Here is a 23581-nt window from a genome sequence, read left to right as displayed (position 1 = left end):
ATCCTCGATTTGTGCTCGATCTGCTTAGAGAGGAATCTTTCTTGATTTAAACTAACAGTCACCTTTGTGTCACTGTATAGGGACAGAATGAGATATAGAAGTGTAGGGTCCAGGCCCCAAGTTCTAAGTTTATGCCACAATAATAGAGGAGAGACTGAATCAAACGCTTTTGAAAAATCTATGAAACAAATATACAGTTTCCCATCAGACTGCTTGAAAGTTTCATCAAACAAATAGTGGAGAACAAGTAAGTTGTTAATTATGCTGTGGCTCTTCCTACAGCGAGTCCAAAACTTGCTGACGAGATGTTTTTCTTCGGCTCACTGTGATGATTGCTTTAATCGCAACGATGCAAAAAATGTTGACCTAGAATCAAGCATGGCAAGAAGTCTATAGTTGGAGACATCCTCGCTCCCACCTCTCTTGTCGATCAGGATGGATTCCCTCTAACTATCTGGTATAGAGCCATTCGCTGTGATCCGTTGAAATACCTAACCTAATTTGTGGGCCCAAAATTTGGAATTTGCCTTAAAAACCACCTTTGCAATGGTATAAGGACCTGGGGCCCGGGATGACTTCAGCTTGCGTATCAGTACTAGAATGCAATCCAAGTCCCAGCTTGGGATGGACTCTACAAAGGAATTGTTTGGTGGCAATTTAACTTGTGGTAGAGTATCATCCCAATATAAAGAGGATAGGTGTTCCAGCCATGCCTCTTCTGATACCACTTTAATTTCCAGGGCACTTACATTAGTAAGATAGTGTCTATAGTATGCCCAGAATATCTTGTTGTTGTTGGTTTTTAGGAGGCCAAACATGAATTTCCATGTACTTTTATGCTTATTGTGCCTACGTCATCTAAGCCAATGTTTATACTTGGTAGCAAGGGTGATGAGTAATTTATTTTTCACATTCTCCGCTAGGCTACCGTCGTTCCTGATCTTTGTTCTTTCTTTAGGATACAGCCGTTTTCGTTGTTGTATGACTATATCAATTACTCCCTCTCTACAATGCTTAAGTTTCCTCTTTGATTGAGTCGTCGACCAAGAAAAGTAATGAACGCTACCAAATCCTAATTATTACCCTTAAGCCAAGATTGCAAAATGTAGGGATCAAGATTTATTAAAGCAGAATTCTTTTTTAACATTGCCATCAGACCATGTAATGCGATTCCCTTGTGAACTCACCCTACAATTGGGATCAGCTAATGGGAAGGTACGCATGCTACAAATTTCGCGTCCCTGAGATGGGAACATTTTCGCTAATTCTTAATTCTGTGATTATGACGGGACTGGAACTGGCACATAGTATTCGATCCAGGGAAACATAGTCCACAACAGAAGAGTATTTGCCGTTGGGCCAGGTTCGCCTCAATGGTTGGCCCTTCAGTAATTTCTTGTTGAGACAAACAAAATCGATGGAGTTGCACAGTTTCTGGTCAACATTATTTTCCATAGGTATCATGTAGGACAAAGGATCGTCAACATCATCAAAATCACTTCATCTCTGGGTTTCCAAAGGAAGAAGTACATTGAAGTGATCACGATGACAATATTGCCACCTTGGAACTGGTCAAACCATGCCATCACCATTGCTTCTAGCTTTTCCTGAATCATTTTGGAAAATGACGCATCCGGAGGGTCGTATACATTGACAATAAGCAATCCACTATTAGACAGGTTGCCACTTGTCATTTATACTGGAAGGACATAAGGTGAAGGAGGATCACAGATAAACAATGTGATATTAAAATAAGTTTTGGCTCCAACAGCTAAGCCACCCGATGAGCGACCTCTGCAGTTGGGGCTGGCAAGGCGACACCCTATGGTCTGTCTATCAGTGCTAAAGGATTCAGTCAACCAGGTCTCCTGTAATAGAAAAACGTAACGTGACAAAATAGTGCAGGTGCCCAAAGGATTTGTTAGAAAAGAATGAAATCCGCTGGTGTTAGCCATTTGCATTTAGTCAATTTAACACACCTTCAATATTGCTCATACTGAAATGTGAAGAGACCCCAACTGGCTACTTCCTTTGATTCCCTCTTAATGTGTTCAGTAGATACAGCAGATGCCATTAAAATGTTCTTTTCATGCTGATGAGCATCTTTTGTTTAGATAGAACAGAAGGCTCCACAACCATGAGTTGCTCATTTTTGCTAGATAATAATTCATACGTTTATGACCAACAATTAGTTGGAAGCCTAAGTTCCTGATGGCAGAATAGTGAGTGCTCAGTAAAGCCACCAAAGCAGCTGATGTAAATTATATTAAGGCCCACTTGGTAGGGCTATCAATCTTAGGTGGCTCTATATATTTTATGTCCTCTAAGGAAATGTCCTTCAGAGCCTCGATTTTATCGAATAGCTCAAGTCGAAATCTTTGGTTCAAGCAGTGACTGCTGTTGGTGGGGTACAGTTCTTCTCATTTAGCCCACTTTCCAAGGGGCCTAGAATTCCCACATGCAGGGAAATTGGAAGTGGCTTTTGTGACGTTATTTTGCAAATGTTGCAAAGGAGCCACTGCATCTTGAATGTTACTGGATCCCATTGTTGTAGAGGCGGGCTGAAACTTGTTAACGTCAATAATGCCCTCTTGCATTGGGGACCCAACCTATGAATTTCCCGGTGTGTCACGCTGCCTGGATTTTAGATATTAACACTGTTAGAGATTGGTTTTTTCACGTACCCGGCACCAATGATGGTAATAAACACTATAGTTAAGAGATGAGCAATGTGTCATTTACACTCAGAATTGCAGCCAGATGTGTTTTCAAACATATAACAATACTTCCTCTGCTTCTGTCGCCACCCATTTTTCAGAAATGCCCAATTAAATAATGGACATTCCTTGAGCATCTCATATTGTGACAATAGAATTTGGAGGCCACTGTCATGTGCTGATCTCCACATAAGGTTTGATCCTCACTAAAACAACCTGAGGCTGTGACTGTAGACCTGCATGCACACACCTAAGCACCAGTCATCATGGGTGCATGATTACCGGATAATAAATGGCCAAACTCTGTACTCTGCGTTGTTATTGTCACAGATGCAACAATTGGCAACGAGGAGTAAGAGGAACCGCACCCGTGGCTTGATCGTTCTTCGCTGTTTACTCTACCAGCTTGAAGTTATTAAGTGGAAAACAATAATACAAAGATATCATATGCAGCGGGATGCATGCTGGCATCTGCTCCACATATCTCCAGATGCTGAGATGGAGCGATAAAAAGGGGAAACACATGAGGAGATCAAACCCTGCCAATGCTGGCCTTTACCCTGTCTGCATAATGAGGGTGCAAATGTGAGCAACCTCCCAAGTTTCAACCAGCTAACACACAGGATAGTGCATCATAAGTAGGACTGCGCTGGGCAACATGGTTGTGTTGCCTATGCAGCTATTTTTATGCCACAAAGATTGACCGATGCCTGGAAGAAAAAGATCAATGCTCCTTCACCTCTTTGATCAGACAATTCACAAGTTCTCTTTTCTCTCTCGAACATTGGTGGTGATGGTCGCTATGTTGACATAACAGCAGCGCTCACTGCACGCCCAGATAGACGCCAATATGGATCGGTGCCACCTGAAACAAGTAATGGAAAGATTGTGGCCAGTGGTCTCCACTGGAACGCTCTGTCCTAACTAATGTTGACTAATGTGGAAAAACGCACATAGTCGCATATGCTAATCATGCTCTCACACTGACAGATCAACCTTAGTCTCAGATCAAAAGCAAAGCCATTGCGGTTCTCTATGGGATCAACTGATATTATCTGCACAACTATGGCTTACACTTTCCAACGAGCTACTACTTTATTACTTTCAGTGGTTAGATCACTGTCCTCCACTGCCAATCTTACTACCTCTGTGATCCCATCACAGGAACTCTGTAAGTCCCTGTCGCAGTTCTTTATCACTAAAATTGACACTATCCGGATGAACATCCTGCAGACGGTTCAGTCTACCGCCCCTGTCAGTGCCGCTGCAGTTGTTACTATGGAAGCGGGCCACCCATAATGGATTTCTTTTCCACTGTTTTCTGAGGCACGAATCAGTGGATCGATAAATCAACTAATGTCGGCAGCCCCTTCAGATCTGGTGCTGCTGCCAGTGACGAAAGATATAGCTACTGCTCTTCTGGGTGAGATCACCCAGGCCAATGAGTCTTGCCAGTCAGGTTACATCCCTCGAGAGTTGAAACTAGCCACCATTATTCCACTTTTTAAAAAGCCCTCTTTAGATCCTTCACTTCCTGCTAATTTCCGTCCAATTTCACTGTTGCCTTTCTTCATGAAGCTTCTAGAGACCCTGATCTCCCCATTTCTTTAATCTTTCCTTGAGACCTCATGGTTCTTTGATACTGGCCAGTATGGATTTTGGCCAGGCCGGGGCACGGAGAGTGTTGTGGTGTCGGTCCAGGACAATATGGCAAGGCAGGTTGATGCGGTGGGGGCAGGGGGGCAGCGCTTTTTGTCACAGTTGACTACCCTACCCTGTTGACCCGCTTGACCCAGGCCGGCATCACCAGCCAAGTGCTCGGCTGGTTTATCTCGTTTCTGGCAGAGAAGTCAAATACTTTTGTTTCCACCCTTTCCCTCACTCCCTTGCTCTCTCTCCTGTGGGGACCTCCAGGACTTCACCTTGTCTCCTATACTTTTTAACATCTACTTTCGGCCATGTGTGTATCTCATCTGCTCCCTCAGCATTAGATGCTACTCATGCTGGCGACACTCAGACCCTGATCAGGCTGAGATGTTGTTACGTCTTTACCAGTTTCTGTCTGCCGTGGGAGACTGGATGAACCACAACTGGCTAAAACTTAACAGAGACAAGACGGAAGTTCTGTTGGTAGGTGCCCACCCCCTGACCCTTCACTCTGGGTGTCCTTTTTCTGGCCGCCGGTTCTTGGTACCCTTCCCGTCCCTGTCACAACGGTAAAGAATCTTGGGGTTGTGGTTTCCTCTACTCTCTATGGAGCACCAGGTTACAGCCATGTGCAAAGCGGGACACTTCCACCTGAAGATCTTGCGGAAAGGGATCCCCCTTATACCTCCTAAACTCAGGCCACCAGTCGTAGCCGCTCTGGTCCTTAGTCGCTTGGACTATTGCAACGCGCTCTATCTTGCTCAGCCCAAAGGGCTGGTCCAGCGGCTTCAGCACTTACAAAATCTTGCTGCCCGAGTTGCCACAGGATCTCCCTATGGAGTCCACATCACCCCTGTGCTGTGCACATTGCACTGGCTACTGGTAGCCCAGCACAGAAAATGTAAATCTCTGTGCCTAGTCCACCATGCCCTCCAGGCTCAAGGGGCTGAATACCTCTGCAATAAATTAGTCCGTTACCTCTCTAATCAGATAACCTGCTATGTGTGCCTTCTTTCCGCAAAACTAGAGTGGGTGGTCAGGCCTTCTAGGTAGCGGTGAATCAACCACCCCCACTAAAAAATCTTTTTAACCATCTGCAATTCAGGAAATTCCTGAAGACCCTCCTCTTTTAGGGTGTATTTCTAGCCTGCCCTTTTATTTTCCCAGCGCCAAGATACCTTCAGGTGAGCTCTCGCTTTATAAACTTTGGTAACATACCATAACTTGAAAGCTTTCGCGATCACAAGTTGTAGCTGTCTTATCTTCCAGGACAAGTTCTAGATCTTCCCACAAGAATCTAGAAGTGGATGCTTCAGCTGCTCATGTACAGATTGTAATTAATGGACTGCCACCCCACTGGACTGCCTGTCTCGACATCCATGGCCAATACGAACCGCCAAGGAGATGCAAGCTAAAGAGAAGCCTAAGATACTGAAGAGCACATTTGCTTGGCTGCAGAGATGGCCATCAATGGATCTGAAGCGAGATGAAATCGCAAGAGAAAGGGGATACGATCAATGCATTCATATCATTATGGCTGAACGAGAATTAGTACATTGGTTGACCTGGCTACTGGGGACAGGTCTGCCATCTTTGCCATTGTGGTCCTCTGCAAAGAACTATTGAGGTAGTAGTAGAGTCTAAAGGTAATAGAACAATACTCCTTACACAAGGTCAGCACACCTCCTAGTGATATTAGATAATTTTACCCAGAAGGAGGTGAAGGTCATACATGCACAGGTAGAGATCTCCAAACTGGAGAAGAACCTTGCGACCCACGACATACAGACAGCACAGCAATATTTTAAGGAAAAGTCTTTCAAGCATTTCTGGAATGAAGCATAGCTGCTCCAAGCCAATGGAGATGCAGAGAGTTCCATGTATCATTCAGCAAAACCGTAGAGATTGCACATGTAAATGGTCAATCTCTTAGGCTACGCATCTACTGGTTCCTAAGGAGCTACAGAATGACTCTGCATCTCTATTGCAGATGTTCCCTTGTTACGCTGGTCGAAGGCAGAGCCGTCGCCTCCACAGTAACTGTTTACATGTCATGTGTTTCAAGTTCACCTGTGGGCATGTCCATCGAAAGATGCAAGAAAATGGCCAGGTAAGCGCCAGACAGACTGCATAAGTGGTATCAATTTTCCCTGGAAATCAAATACTGGTATAAAATAAGCCCCTCAAGGGAAGTCTGCACTTATTTTATGACTCCCCAACCGATCATCACCCACAACAAAGGCACAATGGTGACTGCCATCAGCCTCAGGGGACCTGTGACCCACAAAAAGCTTTCTTCAAGAAACTGAATGAACACTCATGTAGGGATAAACCCGCTCCAGACATTCTGGAAAGCCCAAACTGTATCAACTGCACCAACCATGATACACTGAAATGCCTGCACTCGTCACTGACAATGCCCCAGCCGCAGTAGGCCAGAGAAGGTGATCCTGCAGAGTCAGCAATCAAGACATCATCTCAGGGATCATCATGCCAGAGAAGTGGAAGGACCTTGGAAGGTAATGAACAACAGTCTGGAGCACTTAGAAATGGTAAAGTTGCAATCTAATGTTAAACAAGATATGTTTGGAGTGCTGCACACTTTTTCCCATCACCTGCTCGTGTCAAGTCAGCATAAAAAGATGGCGTTTGACGTAAGGATCTGATAATGAAGACTTCCATCCCCGAGCTTGAGTGGGAGAGCAGAGAAGGATGATTCAGAACTAGAAATCTTCTCCCTCGCCCTACTTTTTGACCTACTGCTCTAAAAACAGCAGCAGCTCCTAGTCTGAGTAAGGGATTTCTGAGTGAGTTGCTAAGTGTAGACAGCCTTACAGTATTTCTCAGTGCCTCATGATCTGTTACTTCCAGAATTAAAATAAGAGTACTCCGCCGTATTATTAATCACTGTTCCCAGTTTACCATGCCCTTTAATCAGATCAGGCCTCAGTATGATGCAGATTCAAGACCTAATTTCCTAATGAGATCCATCACATTCAGTGCCTTAAGTGGGACATGAAATCGAGGGGGGCTCGGCTCCGAAAAGCTGCCCTGGCCGCTGTGTGCTGGCCGTGGTCTAAAGGAGGGGCAGATGCTCAGCAGAGACCACCTGCCCCAAACAAACAATACATCATGAGGCTCTTCCAACATGTAGTGTGGGCCACCAAATTAATCAGCCAGCAATTTATCTTCATTCTGTAAATAAATGCCCCAGGCCCACTGTGCTTAATAGCTTTTCTTATGTGCTCATTTGGGGTTTTAGTTACTTTCCTTCTGTCTTTACTCAACTTTTAGAAACTTTACACTGTTGGTTGTGTTTGCTCTTCTCTACTTAAACAAAATATAATTTTTGTGTAGACATTTACACTTGCCCCATTGCCTACTGTTGAATTTGTTGGTGTTTTTATTTGTTTTAGGAGCTATCTTGAATCACAGGTAACCAGCATAGAAAAGGAATGTCTCGTTAAAAGAGAACTTCTCAAAAGTAAAATTGCCAAGGTAACATTTGAACATACATTAAATTTGTTGTATTTTTTAAAAAAATTGTAATTTTTACCTTAATTTAAGACAAATGTAAAAGTAGCCTGCTACGATGATGTATAAATCTTGCCAGATGGCTTGTGGCTTGTGCCAGATGGCTTGTGTTTGCGAATGATACGCTTTCCAATCTACTACTGTTGTACGTTATAGACACAAGCCTATCAGGATAGGTGCTCGCATTCAGATCAGTGTGTGATTAAAGGTCTGAATCGCAGCAGAGCACACATAATTGGGAAGAAGCTGGCATGGAGTCCTAATTTACCGAGCGAAAAAAAGGAGTCCGTCACTTGACTGACGCCAAAATATTTGTGTATCTGCCAGTTGTGTAACTTCTGCCGATACACAAACAGGCTTATACCTGTTTTAATGAAAGACGTAAGTGAAATTTAAAAGCCTATGCCTTGGTAGACGTTACGCCGTTGGAGGAAATTATGCTATTGCAGATATGGGGAAAAAACACAGACAAATGATGTTAACCTATTTCCAAATCAGAAAAAAACAATTAACACCACTACAAGCACCTAAAAAATGCAAGAAAGATATATAAATGCCCAATAGCCCTTGAAATCACTTAGATGTGGTGAATGCCTCTAAAAATCACTATCACTATTTACATCATGCACAAATGGATTGCATTTGTATTTATTTAATTCATTTTTTATAACCCACCTAATACCATACCGAGTTCGGTTTCTAAGCACAGATCCGGGATTCGAACTTCTGTTGCTCTGTGTGGTCTTTCTTCCAAGACCAGCGTGTTGCCCCTGTGCCATCCTCCGTTCAAGTCACACTCTGAAAGGCGGAATGTCACGTTCCATGGCAACACAGAAGGGTCTCCATTCCACCACGCTCTCTAGAAGCCCACACCAGGAGCATAGCTGTGCATGCACACTGCAACAAACACTCCTAGGAGTCACACATCAAGCCAAAGAGGACACACCTGCTGATACCCTCTTAGCGTCACCTGTGCAACACATGAAAGAGGCCAAACAGCTCATTCCACAAAATTTCCTCTGGTGAGTTTATTCTAGTGCTCCTTGCCATGAGCAGGAGGATGCTGCAGCAGCTGTTGAAGCTGCCCCGCAGCAGAGGATGAGATGGGCGGAGAGGGCATTCCACCCTAGGATCTCCCTCTTTGGTATGTCAGACCAGGAGGTCTTGTGTCAGTATCCCTTCTCTCCTCATGTGATAATGGATATGCTGCAGAAGTGGGGGGAGGAGGGAGATCTTCAACCCACTACTGCACAATCTAGTGCCCTCAGCGCTCATGTGAAAGAGTTGGTTGCCTTGCATTTCCTTTCCACTGCTTCTTTCCAAAGGGCCGTTGGTACAACACCTGGCATTTCACAGCCCAACCTGTCACACTTACTAGATCAGGTATTGGCGTGTATCACATCATGCAGCTACCCACAGGTCACAATGCCATAATCTGTGGAGGATAGGTGACAGGCGGGATGCAAAGATTTCCACGGGTGCTGGGTGCGGCCGTTTGCACCCATGTTGCACTTGGCCCACCACAGGTGGTTGGATACATCTACCACAACCGCCACAGGTGGCACTCTGTCACCTTTCCAGATGATAAGTAATACCAGTGGTGACTTCACTGATGTGTTTTCCCACTTTCCTTGCTCTTCACACGACAGAAACATCTTCCGTATGTCAAGGGTGTGTGCCCAAGCTGCAGAGTACGGGGACATGTGGCTGCTTGGTGAGTAGCAAAATACTTTCAATAACTTCACATTTGATATGTGCACCATAGTCATTTCATTATGGGCACATGTGCAGTGAGGTGCCGCAACCTGCACTGGTTTCTGGCGCTTGCCTGAAGGATTTTCAATGCCATTTGTCTAGCAATGTTCCTGAGGTCATCCCAGTGCTCCTTAATCTCACTGGCTTTGTGCTGGAACACCACAAGCACCCTAAACTTCCAGGCTTTCTTGGCCCAGGACGAAGCCTATGCTACCACCTTAGTGTGGGTAGGGCTGCGCCTGGAGAGGTGATCATATATGCTGAGCACCTCAACCCCAACAATCCCATTTCCTGGGGGATAAAGGTAGAATTTTGCAACCCAGAAGATGAAGTAGGCGAGACACCACCAGGTGATGTTGTAGCATGGGGTTGTTGGGGGTGGAGGTGCGTGAGAGGTCTTCCTCCTCTTCATGCCCCTCTGCTTGTCCTCCTCACCAACCGCAGGCCTCTGGAAGTGGTGCCCAGCAGGGGCTGGGCTCTTCCCCTCAACAGCATGCACCTGTGCAGGGATGATGATGGCTGCAGGTGCTGGTAGGCTCGGCTCATGTGTTCTCTCCTCCAGTCCCTGGTGGATGAGGAGATGGAGGCCTACCCCTCTGCAGAAGTCCTGACCGCGGGCCTCTGAAATACTACCTACAGTCATTTACTGCGGGAATGCAGGGGCCCATTGTAGTCTTAAGGCAAAGGTGCAGCACATGGTTCTATGTGGCTTTTTAGACACACATTTGTGAGTGGCAATTTCTGTCAACCTAATCTTTTTTTATTGCCCCCCCCCAAACCAATTAATCAAAAAGGATTGTTGAGGTCTGGTTGAAGTGCTCCCCTAATCCATTTATCGGTGGGTGATAGAGGACCAGACATAAGCTATATGCAACCATTTCTTTAAATCAGTCAGGAGTTTGGGCATACACTGAGTACTCTGGTCATAAGAACTATTTTCTTGTGGAACCACACCCATGCAAAATACAGTACTATATGTTACAAACGTTGTTCTGTGGTGTTCAGGTTTATAGTGAAGGCTTGTGGCTAGTGAATAGTATAATCTAATAGAAGTAAGCTATACTGATTGCATCCTATGACGAACTCTGGCCCCTTCTGCATACATTCCCATGCTTGAGAAGGGAGAGCTGATGATAGCTAAGGGTTATTAAGAAGCTTTTCACTCATCATTTCTCTCTTGAAACAAGACACACTCCAGGCAGGATTCCTGAATTGGCTGTTGGGTCCCTGATTAAGTATTCAGCCAGATCAATAACAGCTGTCCAGAAAGGTGGAGGTACCAACAACAGATATCAGGTCTGCCCATCTTCCTCCCCATTATTCATTACTCTGCATGAAAGACCCCTCTGCTCTTTAAAAACAGGGATGGTCGCTTGTCTGATGGGGTGGCATCAAAAGCAGCTCGCAGAGATGGATCAATGCTCTGGGCTACATCAAAAGCAGCTGCTAGGCAGAATCCAGTGAAGTTATCTAGAAATAGGTTCTTATACACCCTAGCAACACTTCCCATCAGTTGTGAACTAGTTCAGCGAGACAGTGCATCAGTATAGGCAATACTTCAAATGAAAACTGAGCAAAATGGCATTTCACAATGATTATGCAGTGGGAAGGAAAGGGTAGTTATAAGAAATGGTTGCACCACACAGTTCGAATGGAGAATCAATCTCGAGAAAGCAGACCTAACAAATGTGACCAGAGTCAGTAGGCCTGTGCCAGAGTTAGTGGTACAGGGCAAGGGCCCAGGAGCAAAATGTTCTTGTAGCTGCAGTCAAGTCTTTGGTTAACGATGTTGAAAAGATGGATGCAGAAAGCGAAAGACCATGTTAAGAGAGAGAGGCGGCCAACCCAACAAGTAGGAAAGGGATTTAAAACACCTTTAGCACTACCGCAAAGAAAGGGCGGCCTGGCGGAACAGTGTACCTTAAAAATGAAGAAGTGGCTTGTGCGGTGGCGGTTGTTCCTGGTAGTTCCTGCAGTTCAGGTGATCCAGCAGAGGAAGAGAGGCTCTCGTCGTGGAGGAAGGTTCGAGGTACAGCACTACCCAGGGATGAAACCAGCCGCGGTGCTGCCAAACGAAGTTTAAAATGTACGCTCCTTTTAATCGTGGTCCCGGTCGATAGCTGTTTGGCTATCTAGTCTCCAAGTGCAGGGCACTGGCGATTCGACCACAACAGGTTCGGGAAGGCGATTGACAAACTGGTTGGCCCCACCAGCTCAAGGGAAGAAGGCTCTTTCAGATGAAGATTTCCTCTCGTCGTGTGGAGAAAAGTGGTGAGATGCTGCAGCAGGGCTTCACCGGTGGTGGTAGTCGTTGCAGGTGTCTTTGGCTTCTCTCCTCTCAGTTCTGTAGTTCCAGTGGCGACGTCTTGCTCTTCCAGTCCTCAGGACCCTGCTTTTATGCAAAGCGATCCCCATTCATACAGCCTAGCTGTCACTCACACAGTGGAGTGGTCATCTTGGCGGGAGACCCTCCAGCCTATCAGGATAGAGTGCGACATGGGTTGCTGAGGCAACCCTGTCCAGGGGTCCTACTCCCCTTCCCACACAATGGACCCACCCCAGACACAGTGGTGCCGGAAGGAGGGCTTCTAGGCAGAAGCCCGCCAAACGGACGAACAAAGGATCCCCAACCTGGGTTAGGATCGTAGAGAAAGACACGGGAAAGAAGTTATATTAAAGTTCTGGCAAATAAAACGTACCGGAGCAAAGTTAATATTAAAATCCACCGGCGCTATGTTAGAGGCTGTTAGAAAAAGTGGTAGCCTCGAACAATGGGAAAATCCCATAGGGAAATATTTGCGGTCGAATATTTATGGTAGTAACCACTGCCACCAGCCAGAAACTTTAGAGAGAGGGACTTTAAGGTACCCCCTCGAAAATGAATATAGGGGAAAAACTATTAATCCCTTCCAGTACCTCCATAGTAAGATGGGTTGTACTGGTTAAGTTCATAAAAATCGACTAGTAAAGTCAATGGGGACTTTACATGCCCTGGGAGACAGTAGTTAGTCCCAGGGTATAGAGTCTATGTTTGGGGGTCGCTACGACACCCTGTGTCACTGCACGGAGCGTGCTGTGTAACACATGTGAATAAAGATGGTTCCTATGGGGGAGAGAAAATCTCATAGGCATTAACCACAAAAATAGCCTAGAACACACATAGCAGAAATGCCTAAGAGTGGGAAAAAGAGTCTCACTCTTAGCAGGTAAAAAGAAACAAACCCTTCAAATCCAGCAAAGCCGCTGGGAAAATTTAGGTAAGGAAAATTAGCCATAGTATGAGAATTCTCCCTAACAGCAGCTCACAGAGATGGATCAATCCTCTGAGCTACATCAAAAGCAGCTCACAGAGATGGATCAATCCTCTGGGCTACATCAAAACCAGCTCACAGAGATGGATCAATCCTCTGAGCTGAAGCGAACTTGTGTTCTAAAGGGTGTTCCTCTATTCTCATCATACTCCTTCTATTCTTCAAAAGGCTGATCCAGCCTCTTGGATTTCACTCATAAACTGTGGAGATACTAGAGTTCCAGGCTTTCCACACCGCTCCTCTGGTATACAAACGCCATGGAGCAAGCGCTCACGCTCCACATTAGTATTTAATATTGGTGAGCAATGTAAAAGCGCTTGAATATGGCACTGTTTCCCAGCATGAGCTCCTTGGCCTCAAGCTGCAGGGAAACACATTGTTAGGCAGAATCCTGTGCAGTTCCCTTAGGGAGCACTACAGAGATTAGGACTACAGGTGAGAGCGATAAATCCCCTTTGGTATCAGTCCGTACCACAAAGATTTAGTTGGTAGCTGTGGCTGAGCAGTCAGACTTATCTCAAGAGGGAGATGAGCAGTATTCAGGGTTTACACAATAGGCCTACAGTACTATGGCACAAGGAAACACTGACCAAAGTTTTGTAGTAAAAAGAATATATATATTTATTTTATACATTTCTAGTTAAACACATTCATCACAGTTATTAAGCAAGTTAAATTTGGTCAAAGAAAGTATACACAACTCCCTAGTTAAATTGTAGACAAGTTTGAGCAAGAGTGAAAACTGAGCAAAACGGCACAGTGAAAACCAAACACAAATGGCACTCTAGCAATTTCTCACAAGGGAGGAAAAGCACAAGTTATCCAGAAATATCTTCTTACTAACCCTAGCAACACTTCCCATAAGTTTGTGAACCAGTTTAGGCAAGGCAGTACATCAGTATAGTCAATACTTGAATGAAAACTGAGCAAAATGGCACTTCACAAGGTTTAAAAGGGGGGAAGAAAGAGGTGGTTATAAGAAGTAGGTGCAACAACACAGTTCTAGTTGAGAAGCAATCTAGAGAAGGCAGTTCGAACAAATTTAGCCAAAGTCAGTAGGCTTGTGCCAGAGTCAGTGGTACAGGGCAAGGGCCCAGGAGCAAAATGTTCTTGTAGCTGCAGTCAAGTCTTTGGTTAACGATTTTGAAAAGGTGGATGCAGAAGGTTAAATACAATGTTAAACGAGAGGGGGCGGCCAACCCAACAGGTAGGTAAAGGATTTAAAACACTTTTAGCACCAACTACCACGCAGAAACGGCAGCCTGGTGGAACAATGTACCTTTAAAATGAAGAAGTGGCTCCTGCGGTGGCGGTTGTTCCTGGTAGTTCCTGCAGTTCAGGGCATCCAGCAGGGGAAGAGAGGCTCTCGTCATGGAGGAAGGTTCGAGTTACTGCACTACCCAGGGATGAAACCAGCCGCAGTGCTGCCCAATGAATAAAAGGTACGCTCCTTTAAATCGCGGTCCGGGTGGACTGGTGCCTGGCTATCCGGCCTGCGAGTACAGGGTACTGGCGATTCGACCAAGGCAGGTCCAGGAAGGCGATTGGCAAACTGATTGACCCCACCAGCTCAAGGGAAGAAGGCTCTTGCAGATGAAGATCTTCTCTCGTCGTGTGGAGAAAAGTAGTGAGACGCTGCAGCAGGGCTTCACCGGTGGTTCAGTCATTGCAGATGTCTTTGGCTTCTCTCCTCTTCGGCTTCTTAGTTCCAGTGGCGACGTCTTGCTCTTCCAGTCCTCAGGACCCTGCTTTTATGCAAAAAGATCCCCATTCATACAGCCTAGCTGTCTCTCACGCAGTGGAGTGGTCATCTTGGCGGGATACCCTCCAGCCTATCAGGATAGAGTGCGACATTGGATTGCCGAGGCAACCATGTGCAGGGGTCCTACCCCCCCTCCCACACAATGGACCCACCCCAGACTCAGTGGCGCCGAAAGGAGGGCTTCTTGGTAGAAGCCCGCCAAAAGGACGAACAAAGGATCCCCGACATGGGTTAGGAGTTTAGAGAAAGACACAAGAAAGAATTTATATTAAAGTTCTGGCAAATAAAACCTACCGGAGTAAAGTTAATAATAAAATAAACCGGCGGTATGTTAGAGGCTGTCAGAAAATGTTGTAGCCTCGAACAATGGGAAAATCCCATAGGGAAATATTTGCGGTCGAATATTTACAGTAGTAACCACTGCCACCAGCTAGAAACCTTTGAGAGAGGGACTGTACGATGCCCTCTCGAAAATGAACATAAGGGAAAAACTATTAACCCTTCCCAGTACCTCCATAGTAAGATGGGTTGTACTGGTTTAGTTCATAGAAACTGAGTAGTAACGTCAATGGGGACTTTACATGCCCTGGGAGACAGTAGTCAGTCCCAGGGTATGGAGTCTGTTTGGGGGTCGCTACGACACCCCTGGGTGACTGCACGGAGGGTGCTGTGTAACCCATGTGAATAAAGATGGTTCCTATGGAAGTGAGAAAAACCCCATAGACATTAAACACAAAAATAGCCTAGCACACACATAGCAAAAATGCCTAAGAGTGGGAAAAAGAGTCTCACTCTTAGCAGGAGAAAAAAACAAACCCTTCAAATCCAGCAAAGCTGCTGGGGGACTCTATAGGTAAGGGACATTAGCCATAGAATGAGAATTCTCCCTAACAAACATGGTGTCAGCTTTTTAAGCGGACTCACTGTGCTAGTCCCATGCAAAAATGTGGTGTCCCTCTCATAGCTGCACAAACTCATTGTTGAGTGCAGTTTGGATTTGTAGGATAGCTCTGGGTTGTAAGTGGCAGCCCGGGACTGGTTTTGAAGGGATCTAATTAATTTACTCTGTTTTGCTTCAACCTTCATGCTCTGCTACTTTAAAGGTACAGTGTGCCTAAAACTTTGTCTGCTCCAGGAATACCTGAAGTTCTTATGTTCGGGTCTGGAAGAAACGTGGCATATCTGGTTCCACTCTGTTCCAGCCCTCCAATGTGGGACATATATCTCTTAAAGAGACAGTGTCCCCTAAATTGCCTCATGTGACTTTCCTCTGCCCTGGGATGGACTTAAGTTGGTGTGATCAGGGGACCTTCCCCACACCACCCTTGGGGCCCATCAACCACTAAGCCGGGGAGGCACCAGACCATCTTCATGATCCCACTAAATGTCACTAGAAAAAGGCATGGGACTCCATCACAGCGAGTATGTCATTTTTTGTGTATCAAAAGGAATTCTATTGTCTTGGACTAACAAGACAATCTTGATTTTGTAAAGGCCTCATTGTTGCATTCTTTTAAGAGCTTAATCCACATAGGTTCCCAGCAGGGTGACAGGCTAAGTCATTCTGCTGGAATTTGAATGTGAAATCACTGAATGCAACTGGGCACGTGTGCCTTTGAGGTTCCTGCTGGAGTGTATTTCATTCACAAGAGGCAACATGATTTTTGCTTTTAAACCAGACCTCACCGGTTGGGTTCACATTTAACACTTGTAATGCAGCCTTTTTATCTGGGATGTTTACATTAGGGGAAGGTGCTACTAAAATCTACTGACCCTTAACCCTGCATTAAAATGCAGGTTATAACTACCCTAGCTAGCTTTATGAGCTAGCTCTTCTAAGAAGGTGTGCACCAGTGTAAGACTTGTCCAAAAAGATCCAGGTTCATATTGTGAAATATGATATGGTACGATGTACTAATGGAATAATTCATAGAATAATGCAACACATCAGTTTTGGGCCTGCAGGTACAAGTGCTAACCTACACTGACTCTTAGACAAGGCATAAATTAGTTTTCAAAAATTGATTAGCAGAGTTTGTTAATTAAAATGTTTTTGATTAGTAAATAGACCCATTTGACTTGCAATGTTTCACTAATATTGTTCATGACAACCAATGTTATTTGTACCCAAGACATTAAATGAGAAACAATACAGCAGTTTTGCTTACCGCTGAAATACGACATTTGTGAGAGCAATCAGTCAAGCCTTGCAAATCCTTTAAACTTCAGCTAGAGCTGCAGGTCGGGTAACTTAGTTTACATATTTAACCTAAGAGAAATGTACTTGACCCATAGCAACGGAGGACAACACATTTATAATGCAATTTCTGTATAATGGTGCATGTCACTACAAACCCACTTTATCTTTGGCACAATGCTGCCACCCAAAGTCCAGCCATGCACAGTGAAACTTTTATTTGACATTTACTGCAGAGAAAGTAGATGTTAAATAAAGGTTTCAAACATCTCTTGTAAATGCTACCCGCCCTTCATAAAATCTACTCGATTGGGTGGGCGAAACAACTTTGCGAGCCATAAATGAGTGTCTGTAAAATGTTAGCTGCATGAATGGGCACAAATAAATAGATATGATAAAAAAAGGTTCTGAAAACAGTTTGGCCAGCTGTCCCCTGCAGGTGGTAATATATAATACAATCATAAAGCAAAGCGAGTTCTAGAGGCTAACTACAGTGTTTGCTATTGCAGTAGATATGCAGATCTACAGACTTGATGGAACTACTGATCACTACTTTGCGTAAACATTTAGTTCACTTTGTAAGAGGAAAGAAAGATACTAAGCAGAGTGGATTGTGTAGTAGGCAGAGAACTGGCCAAACTAGGTGCAATATTGTAGTTTGTAGTAATCTCACTTTCAGGGTACGTGGTATAAAGCAGCACGGTTTGATCATGGGTTGAGCACCAGTTGCAAGATGTACGCAACCTGCAGGTTACAGAACTAGGTTTGCCAACAAAAGCATTTGATCATGTAAAAATGTACATTTTCAAAAGTTCACTAGTCAACATGATGTATCTTCTCCAACAAAGTGAAATATAGTTGGCACTATGAAATTCAGATACACTTACCTTAACTTTACTGTAAAGCGTGGATCGATGCAAGGTTTTACAGTTTCAATACTGTAATTATGTATTATTTAATAACTTACATTTAAGGAATGGAATTGCATGACTGTCTTTTTCAAAGATATAAAGTTGACACATACTTGTTTTTGCCAGACATGATATAAAAAGCTCAATTAAAGTACCATCACGATTACTTCTGGTTTGCAATTAATTATTTGAAAAAAAAATCTTTCACTCGTACACAAGCTTTTGGTACTTAGGAGTGGAGGAGCGGATTACTGCTGCACTTTCCCTCCATTAGCACTTGAAGTGAACAGAGAAAAGAGGGTGAACAGAGCACCAACAGCAAAAGTAATGCAGGGCGAGCTGTGCTTTCATTGAAGAGGGCAACTTAAATAGCTAACTTTGCTACACAAGTGTTCATTTGATTAGCAAAACTACAGAATTGCATAGCAAATTGCTATGCGACACAGCTTATTTTATGCCTTGCTTACAATACCTTTGCGGTTATAATGGCATGTACAGCCATTCACAGACTTTGGGTGTTAGTGATCAGTTATGGTACATTCACCATGAATGGTTATCTAGATGTTTAATGTTAGACTTTCGTGTAGAATAGATGGTCAGATCAGTGATATTTGAAGATGAAATAAAATAATGTGAATTTCTGCTCATATTATAACATTATCTTTTTTTCTCAAAACCATTGTGATTTGCTCTTGAAATATAGTTTCACTTCTTATTCAAATTGATCCTGAACTACATGCTGGTATAACAGTATAGGTTTAAGAAGGCATGTGGTTCCATCAATAAAATATCCATAAAACCTGAGCGATTCAGATACGGCTAAAAAGCTCTCAATGAAGAGCCTCACACCCTGGGAAGTTAAGTTGGGAAAGGTTAAACAATTTTGGCTTTTATGTAGGCATCGGATAGGTATTTTCCAAGTTCTGCCTTAATTGCGTTGCCTGTCCATAAGATGGAAACAGGAAAATGGTTGAGTATCTGGAAATATAATGACAGTGCCTGGTAAATGCCTGTCTAAGGCCAATACACGAGCCAACACCATTTGGGCCTGATAATGAGTTTGGCGGTACCACTAAACTCATTTACCATTACTGTGTTCAGTAAATGCCGGGTACCCAGAAAACTCTGCATTATTCCAAGTCAAGTCATGTAGGTTACGATGTTCTTTCATCGCCAGGCATGTCTACGCCTGCATTTTAAACGTGAACCAAATAACGAAAAAGCTAATTGAATTTTTTTGGGGGGGGTGGGAAGGGGCATATAAGGTTTTGGGGGCTCGGGTATAGTTAAAAATAGTTAGGGGAGGGGACGTTGGGTGGACCTCTTTAAAAAAAATAAAAAAAATGAGATTAACGTTTTTGTTATTTTATACACATTTAAAATGCAGGCCTAGAAATGCCTGCCGATGAAAGGACATAGAACCATCATGTGGCCCTTTCTGTTATTGCCCATTTCTGAGTCCATGTGGTTATTACCATGTATGGTAATGCTTTTGTGCTGAGGTAGTTAGCTCCACACAGAAGCTTTAAAATAAAGTCAGTTTCAAGGTGGGTTGGGTTCTTTTGAGCAGCCAAGATGGCAGCTGCCAGAAAAGGGAGCGCTGCACCACGCAGAGAAATCCTTCCAAATACCATTAATTAGGATAGTTTGGGGAACCACTCCAAACCCTAGCTACGAAAATACATGTGGGCACTTTCAGCAAGCTATGAAACCTGGCCACGCACCCTATATGGAGTGTGGCAGGATCTTGGTAGTGCTGGGCGGCGTAGAAACGTGCAGCTGCTCTTTGTGGGTTGAGGTGGGGAGCCTGGGAGCGGTTTTCCCCCCTACAACAGACGGTCAATAGTAGATGGAGTTGCAATCCTCGGTGCAGTCCAGAGGAGGTTGCGAGTCCTGATGTGCTGCGGTAGACTGAGAGCATGTAGGGCAGCTGCACAGACCCAGCTGCGGTGCAGTGAGTTTGTATGGAAGTGAAGGTTTGCCGTGTGGCTAGATGTAGTCTCCAGCCGCACTCAGAGTGCCTGTGGCGGTTGTGCGGTATCTCACTACGGTGCTGTGCTTGGTCCCAGGAATTCCCTGAGATTCAACACAGAGGTAGGCACCGAGGCTGCAAATCATAGGGGACTGAAAATAACTGTCCTGCTCAGCAGTCAACAATGTATTATAAACACTGCACCCTTTAGCCATAAATGAGACCTATGCAACCTAACCGGCACTGCAACACTTCTGTTTGCGGCTCCCATCACAATACCCTCTGGATGCGCTCATTCCAATTACAGGTATTGGTTCTTACCTGATGGTGACGCAGAGGGAATGAAAGAAACCCAGCACAGCCCTAAACTTCTAAAAGTGGACACTGCCTGATAGGCAACCTAACCTTGGCAAACCTGATCACTGTTGCAACATGCCTGAAGACTGCAAGTGAATGGCCAGGGCTGCAGGTAGCGACATCTAAGCGATAGGGGTGATATTAATAGGTGGCACGCTGAAATCACAAAATAAATCTTACTTAACTCGCGCCCAGAGACTCACAACTTAAAACTGAATGCATTGTAAACATGTTGACTGGTGTGGGACTGCTCCTGTCAGCTCAGGAGAGTTGCACTTGGCACATAGTGCAATGGTCAACATCACAGCTATGGGACTATGACTGCAGGTGGTGGTAAGAAAGAGAGCAACTTTGATACCTTTGCCAAAACCACGTCTTAGGCTACCAGCCATCCGCCAAAGGCACCAGAAAAGGATGCCCATCTGAAACAGTCTGGAGTCCGCACAGCGCTAGATGCACCACAACTGCTTCAAAGCATGATACCCAGTTTCTCCTCGATTAATGCTAAACTCTTTGACATAGGCAGCATAAATGTGTCAAAATCCAAAATTGATAATGTGCCCAGATCAAAGAAACGGAAACAAGAATTGGGCAGAAGACAACCTCAATGCTAGAACTTGCAAACTTATGTAATGATCTCAAAATCACACAGGACTATTGCAAAGACCTGGTATCACGCTTCAGGTGCAATAATATCAGGATTGTAGGCATGCCTGAGAATGAACTGGGCAGGGATATGTACGGCTTTGTCGAAAACATATCTGCTCCAATAATTCCTTGATGACCCAGTAATTCACAGTGGAAAAGGCACATCAGGCAATGACCCTTGGACCTAAACCAGGGCTCTGCCTGGACCTGTCCTAGGGCACATCCTGAACTATCGAGATAGGGACAAGATATTGTGTTATGCCAGAGAAAGGGGTGAACTCATATATGAGAAAAACAAGGTGTTCATATTTCCAGATTTTCCCAACGTGGTACCAAAGAAATGCAGGTCTATCTTTGTCATCAAGAAATTTCTCATTGAAAGGAACATCAAATATGCAATGCTGCTCCCAGCCAAGCCATTTTTCCAACTGAAAGATATAACCTACTTTTTCACGGTGCCAGAGGAATTAGTACTATTCATTGAGAGCAATATCCAGACACTAAAAACCTGAGAGGTGTCAGATGTGCTGTTCACAATGTTGACTATGAATGCAATGTGATGCCCAGATTTTCATATTTCCTCCTATTTATCTAGTAGTAAATCCATGTCCCTCATCGTGGGGTATCGTTAAACGGTAATGAATAATCATATCTGAGATAATTACGTTAATGTCATATTAAATACTAATAGGCGTGGTGATGAGCCAGTTCTACCATTTCCCCCTGGAAGCCTAATCGCACTATTGCTATTCACATGTATTTTTATTTTTAAGTATTTTTTATTAGCATTTACATTTTACAAAATACAAACATTTAGAATAAAACTAAGGAAACAAAGAAACCCTTTCTCCTCACCATTCCCCTCCCAACCCCCCCACCACACTTTTTTGCGTTTTCAGGTGTAGTACATAGGTATGTGCACTTCAGTTGATCCCCAAGTTGCATAGTTTTTGAGGACAGTAGTATTCCCTAGAGTCGTTGTGTAGAAAAGGCTGTACAGTTTCCCATTCCATAGAGAATGTAGTGAATATGTGACCCATTCAAGAGAAACAAAGTTCCATACTTTGGAAAACCATTCTTGCTCACCTGGGAGGGGGGGGGGGGTCCTTAGATTTCCATTTTTGCACAATAAGAAGTAGAGCCTCTAGGCTCAGAATGGTGTATGCCTTTCATCTATGCTTCGGCCAGGACTTCCTGTACAGGTCCCCAATCCAGAGACAATCTTTGAGTCCTCTGTTGGTTTGTGTATCAGAAATCAGTTGGATATTATTATTTACCCACCCCCAGTATCCCGCCAACTTTGGGCAGCCCCACCAAATGTGTGACCAGTCGCCTATTGCCCCACATTCTCTCAAAACAGTTCTGGGATACCTTGGTGCTCATCTGATGTAGGCGCACCAGTGTGTAGTGCCATTGGGCCATAACTTTATAGCAATATTCCTTGATTTGTATGCACGTGTGAGTTTGGGGATGTCCACCCATAGCTGTTCCCATTCCTCCTCTGCAATGGTCTCTACTAAAGTGTTTTCCCATTTGCGTTTGTACGCACTGTGCGTGTTGGAAGCTTTGTCCGTTGTTATTTTGTACAAACTGGAGATACAGTGTTTGTCACCTGGATTAGAGATGAGGAACTTTTCAAATTGTGTGAGGTGTCTAGTGGTGGACGCTTTATTGGATGGAGCCATAAGCCAATTTCGAAGTTGAAGGTGTTGAAGTCTGCCTCCCTCTCTTAGCCCCAGCTCCGCCTTACATTGATTGAACAGCTTGATTTCATCCCCCTGAAACATGTCCCTCATCTTGGTGAAACCCGCAGCTTTCTAGTGAGGAAAGGCACCCCTCCCCGGTCTGGGATTGAATTGCGGGTTGCAAAATAGCGAGGCAAAGGGGGAGGGGGAAGGAGGTGGATCAATGATGTGTGGCAACCCTATCCCACGTGTCCTCCACTAATTTTGTGATCATACTTTTATGCATATAATCAGTTGCACCAGAGGATCTCCTCTAATGGGGCTCCCACCACTGCCTTGTCCATTTGTACCCATCGTTTCTCAGATTCCCCTGTAAACCAATCTTTAATGATCCGGATTTGAGCCGCTAGATAATTTGGGAAATTTGGAAGGCCTGGTCCTCCTTTATGTGTAGTCTTCATTAGCGTTTTCAGCGCTGTCCGTGAAGCATTGTTGTTCCATATGAAGGAGGAAATCATTTTATTAAGTATCCGGAAGAATTGATGTGGCACTGGGTTTGGGAGTGCTTGAAAATAATAAGGAATCTTGGTCAGGATGACCATCTTTACAGTGTTTATTTGCCCAAGCCACAAGACCGATAGCAGGCCCCATTTGTGCAAGTGCTGTTTGAGTTTGTCCAGCAAAGGCTGGTAATTCGATGTGTACAGTCCCCCTAGTGTCTGTTATGGTGACCCCTAATAATTGTATGCCCTCCGGGGCCCATCTAAATTGAGTAGCCTCCTTAGCCGACAACATTCCCCTCAGTCCCTCCCCTCTACTGATAGGTTCAGTATTTCGGATTTGGAGATGTTGACATTTAGCCGTGCTACGGCCCCAAATGCTTCGACTTCTCGAATAACCTCCGGTAGCGACTCCTCTGGGTCTGCCAAAGTGAGAAGCATATCATCAGCATATGTGACTACTTTATAGCGCCCCCACCGACCCCAAAAGGGATACCCCTGATGGTCCCTGTCATACAGATCTTAGCGAGAAAGGTTTGAGGGGGCAACCTTGTTTGGTGCCTCTCCGCAGTAAGATTATCTGGG

General features: G+C 44.6%; 1 protein-coding gene across 1 annotated transcript in view; it reads left to right on the top strand.

The window, feature by feature from the left end:
* Window positions 1-23581, top strand: part of CCDC175 (coiled-coil domain containing 175) — an 814258-nt gene that overhangs the window by 365061 nt on the left and 425616 nt on the right. The window contains exon 8 of the mRNA XM_069638898.1: window positions 7781-7862. Within this exon, the coding sequence (XP_069494999.1) occupies window positions 7781-7862 (82 nt within the window). The remainder of the gene's footprint in view (window positions 1-7780; window positions 7863-23581) is intronic.

This window comes from Ambystoma mexicanum, chromosome 14 (genome assembly GCF_040938575.1).
Source record: "Ambystoma mexicanum isolate Mex_15411 chromosome 14, UKY_AmexF1_1, whole genome shotgun sequence".
NCBI lineage: Eukaryota > Metazoa > Chordata > Amphibia > Caudata > Ambystomatidae > Ambystoma > Ambystoma mexicanum.
The sequence above is the reverse complement of the archived record's forward strand: the minus strand, read 5'-3'. Positions and strand labels throughout refer to the sequence as shown.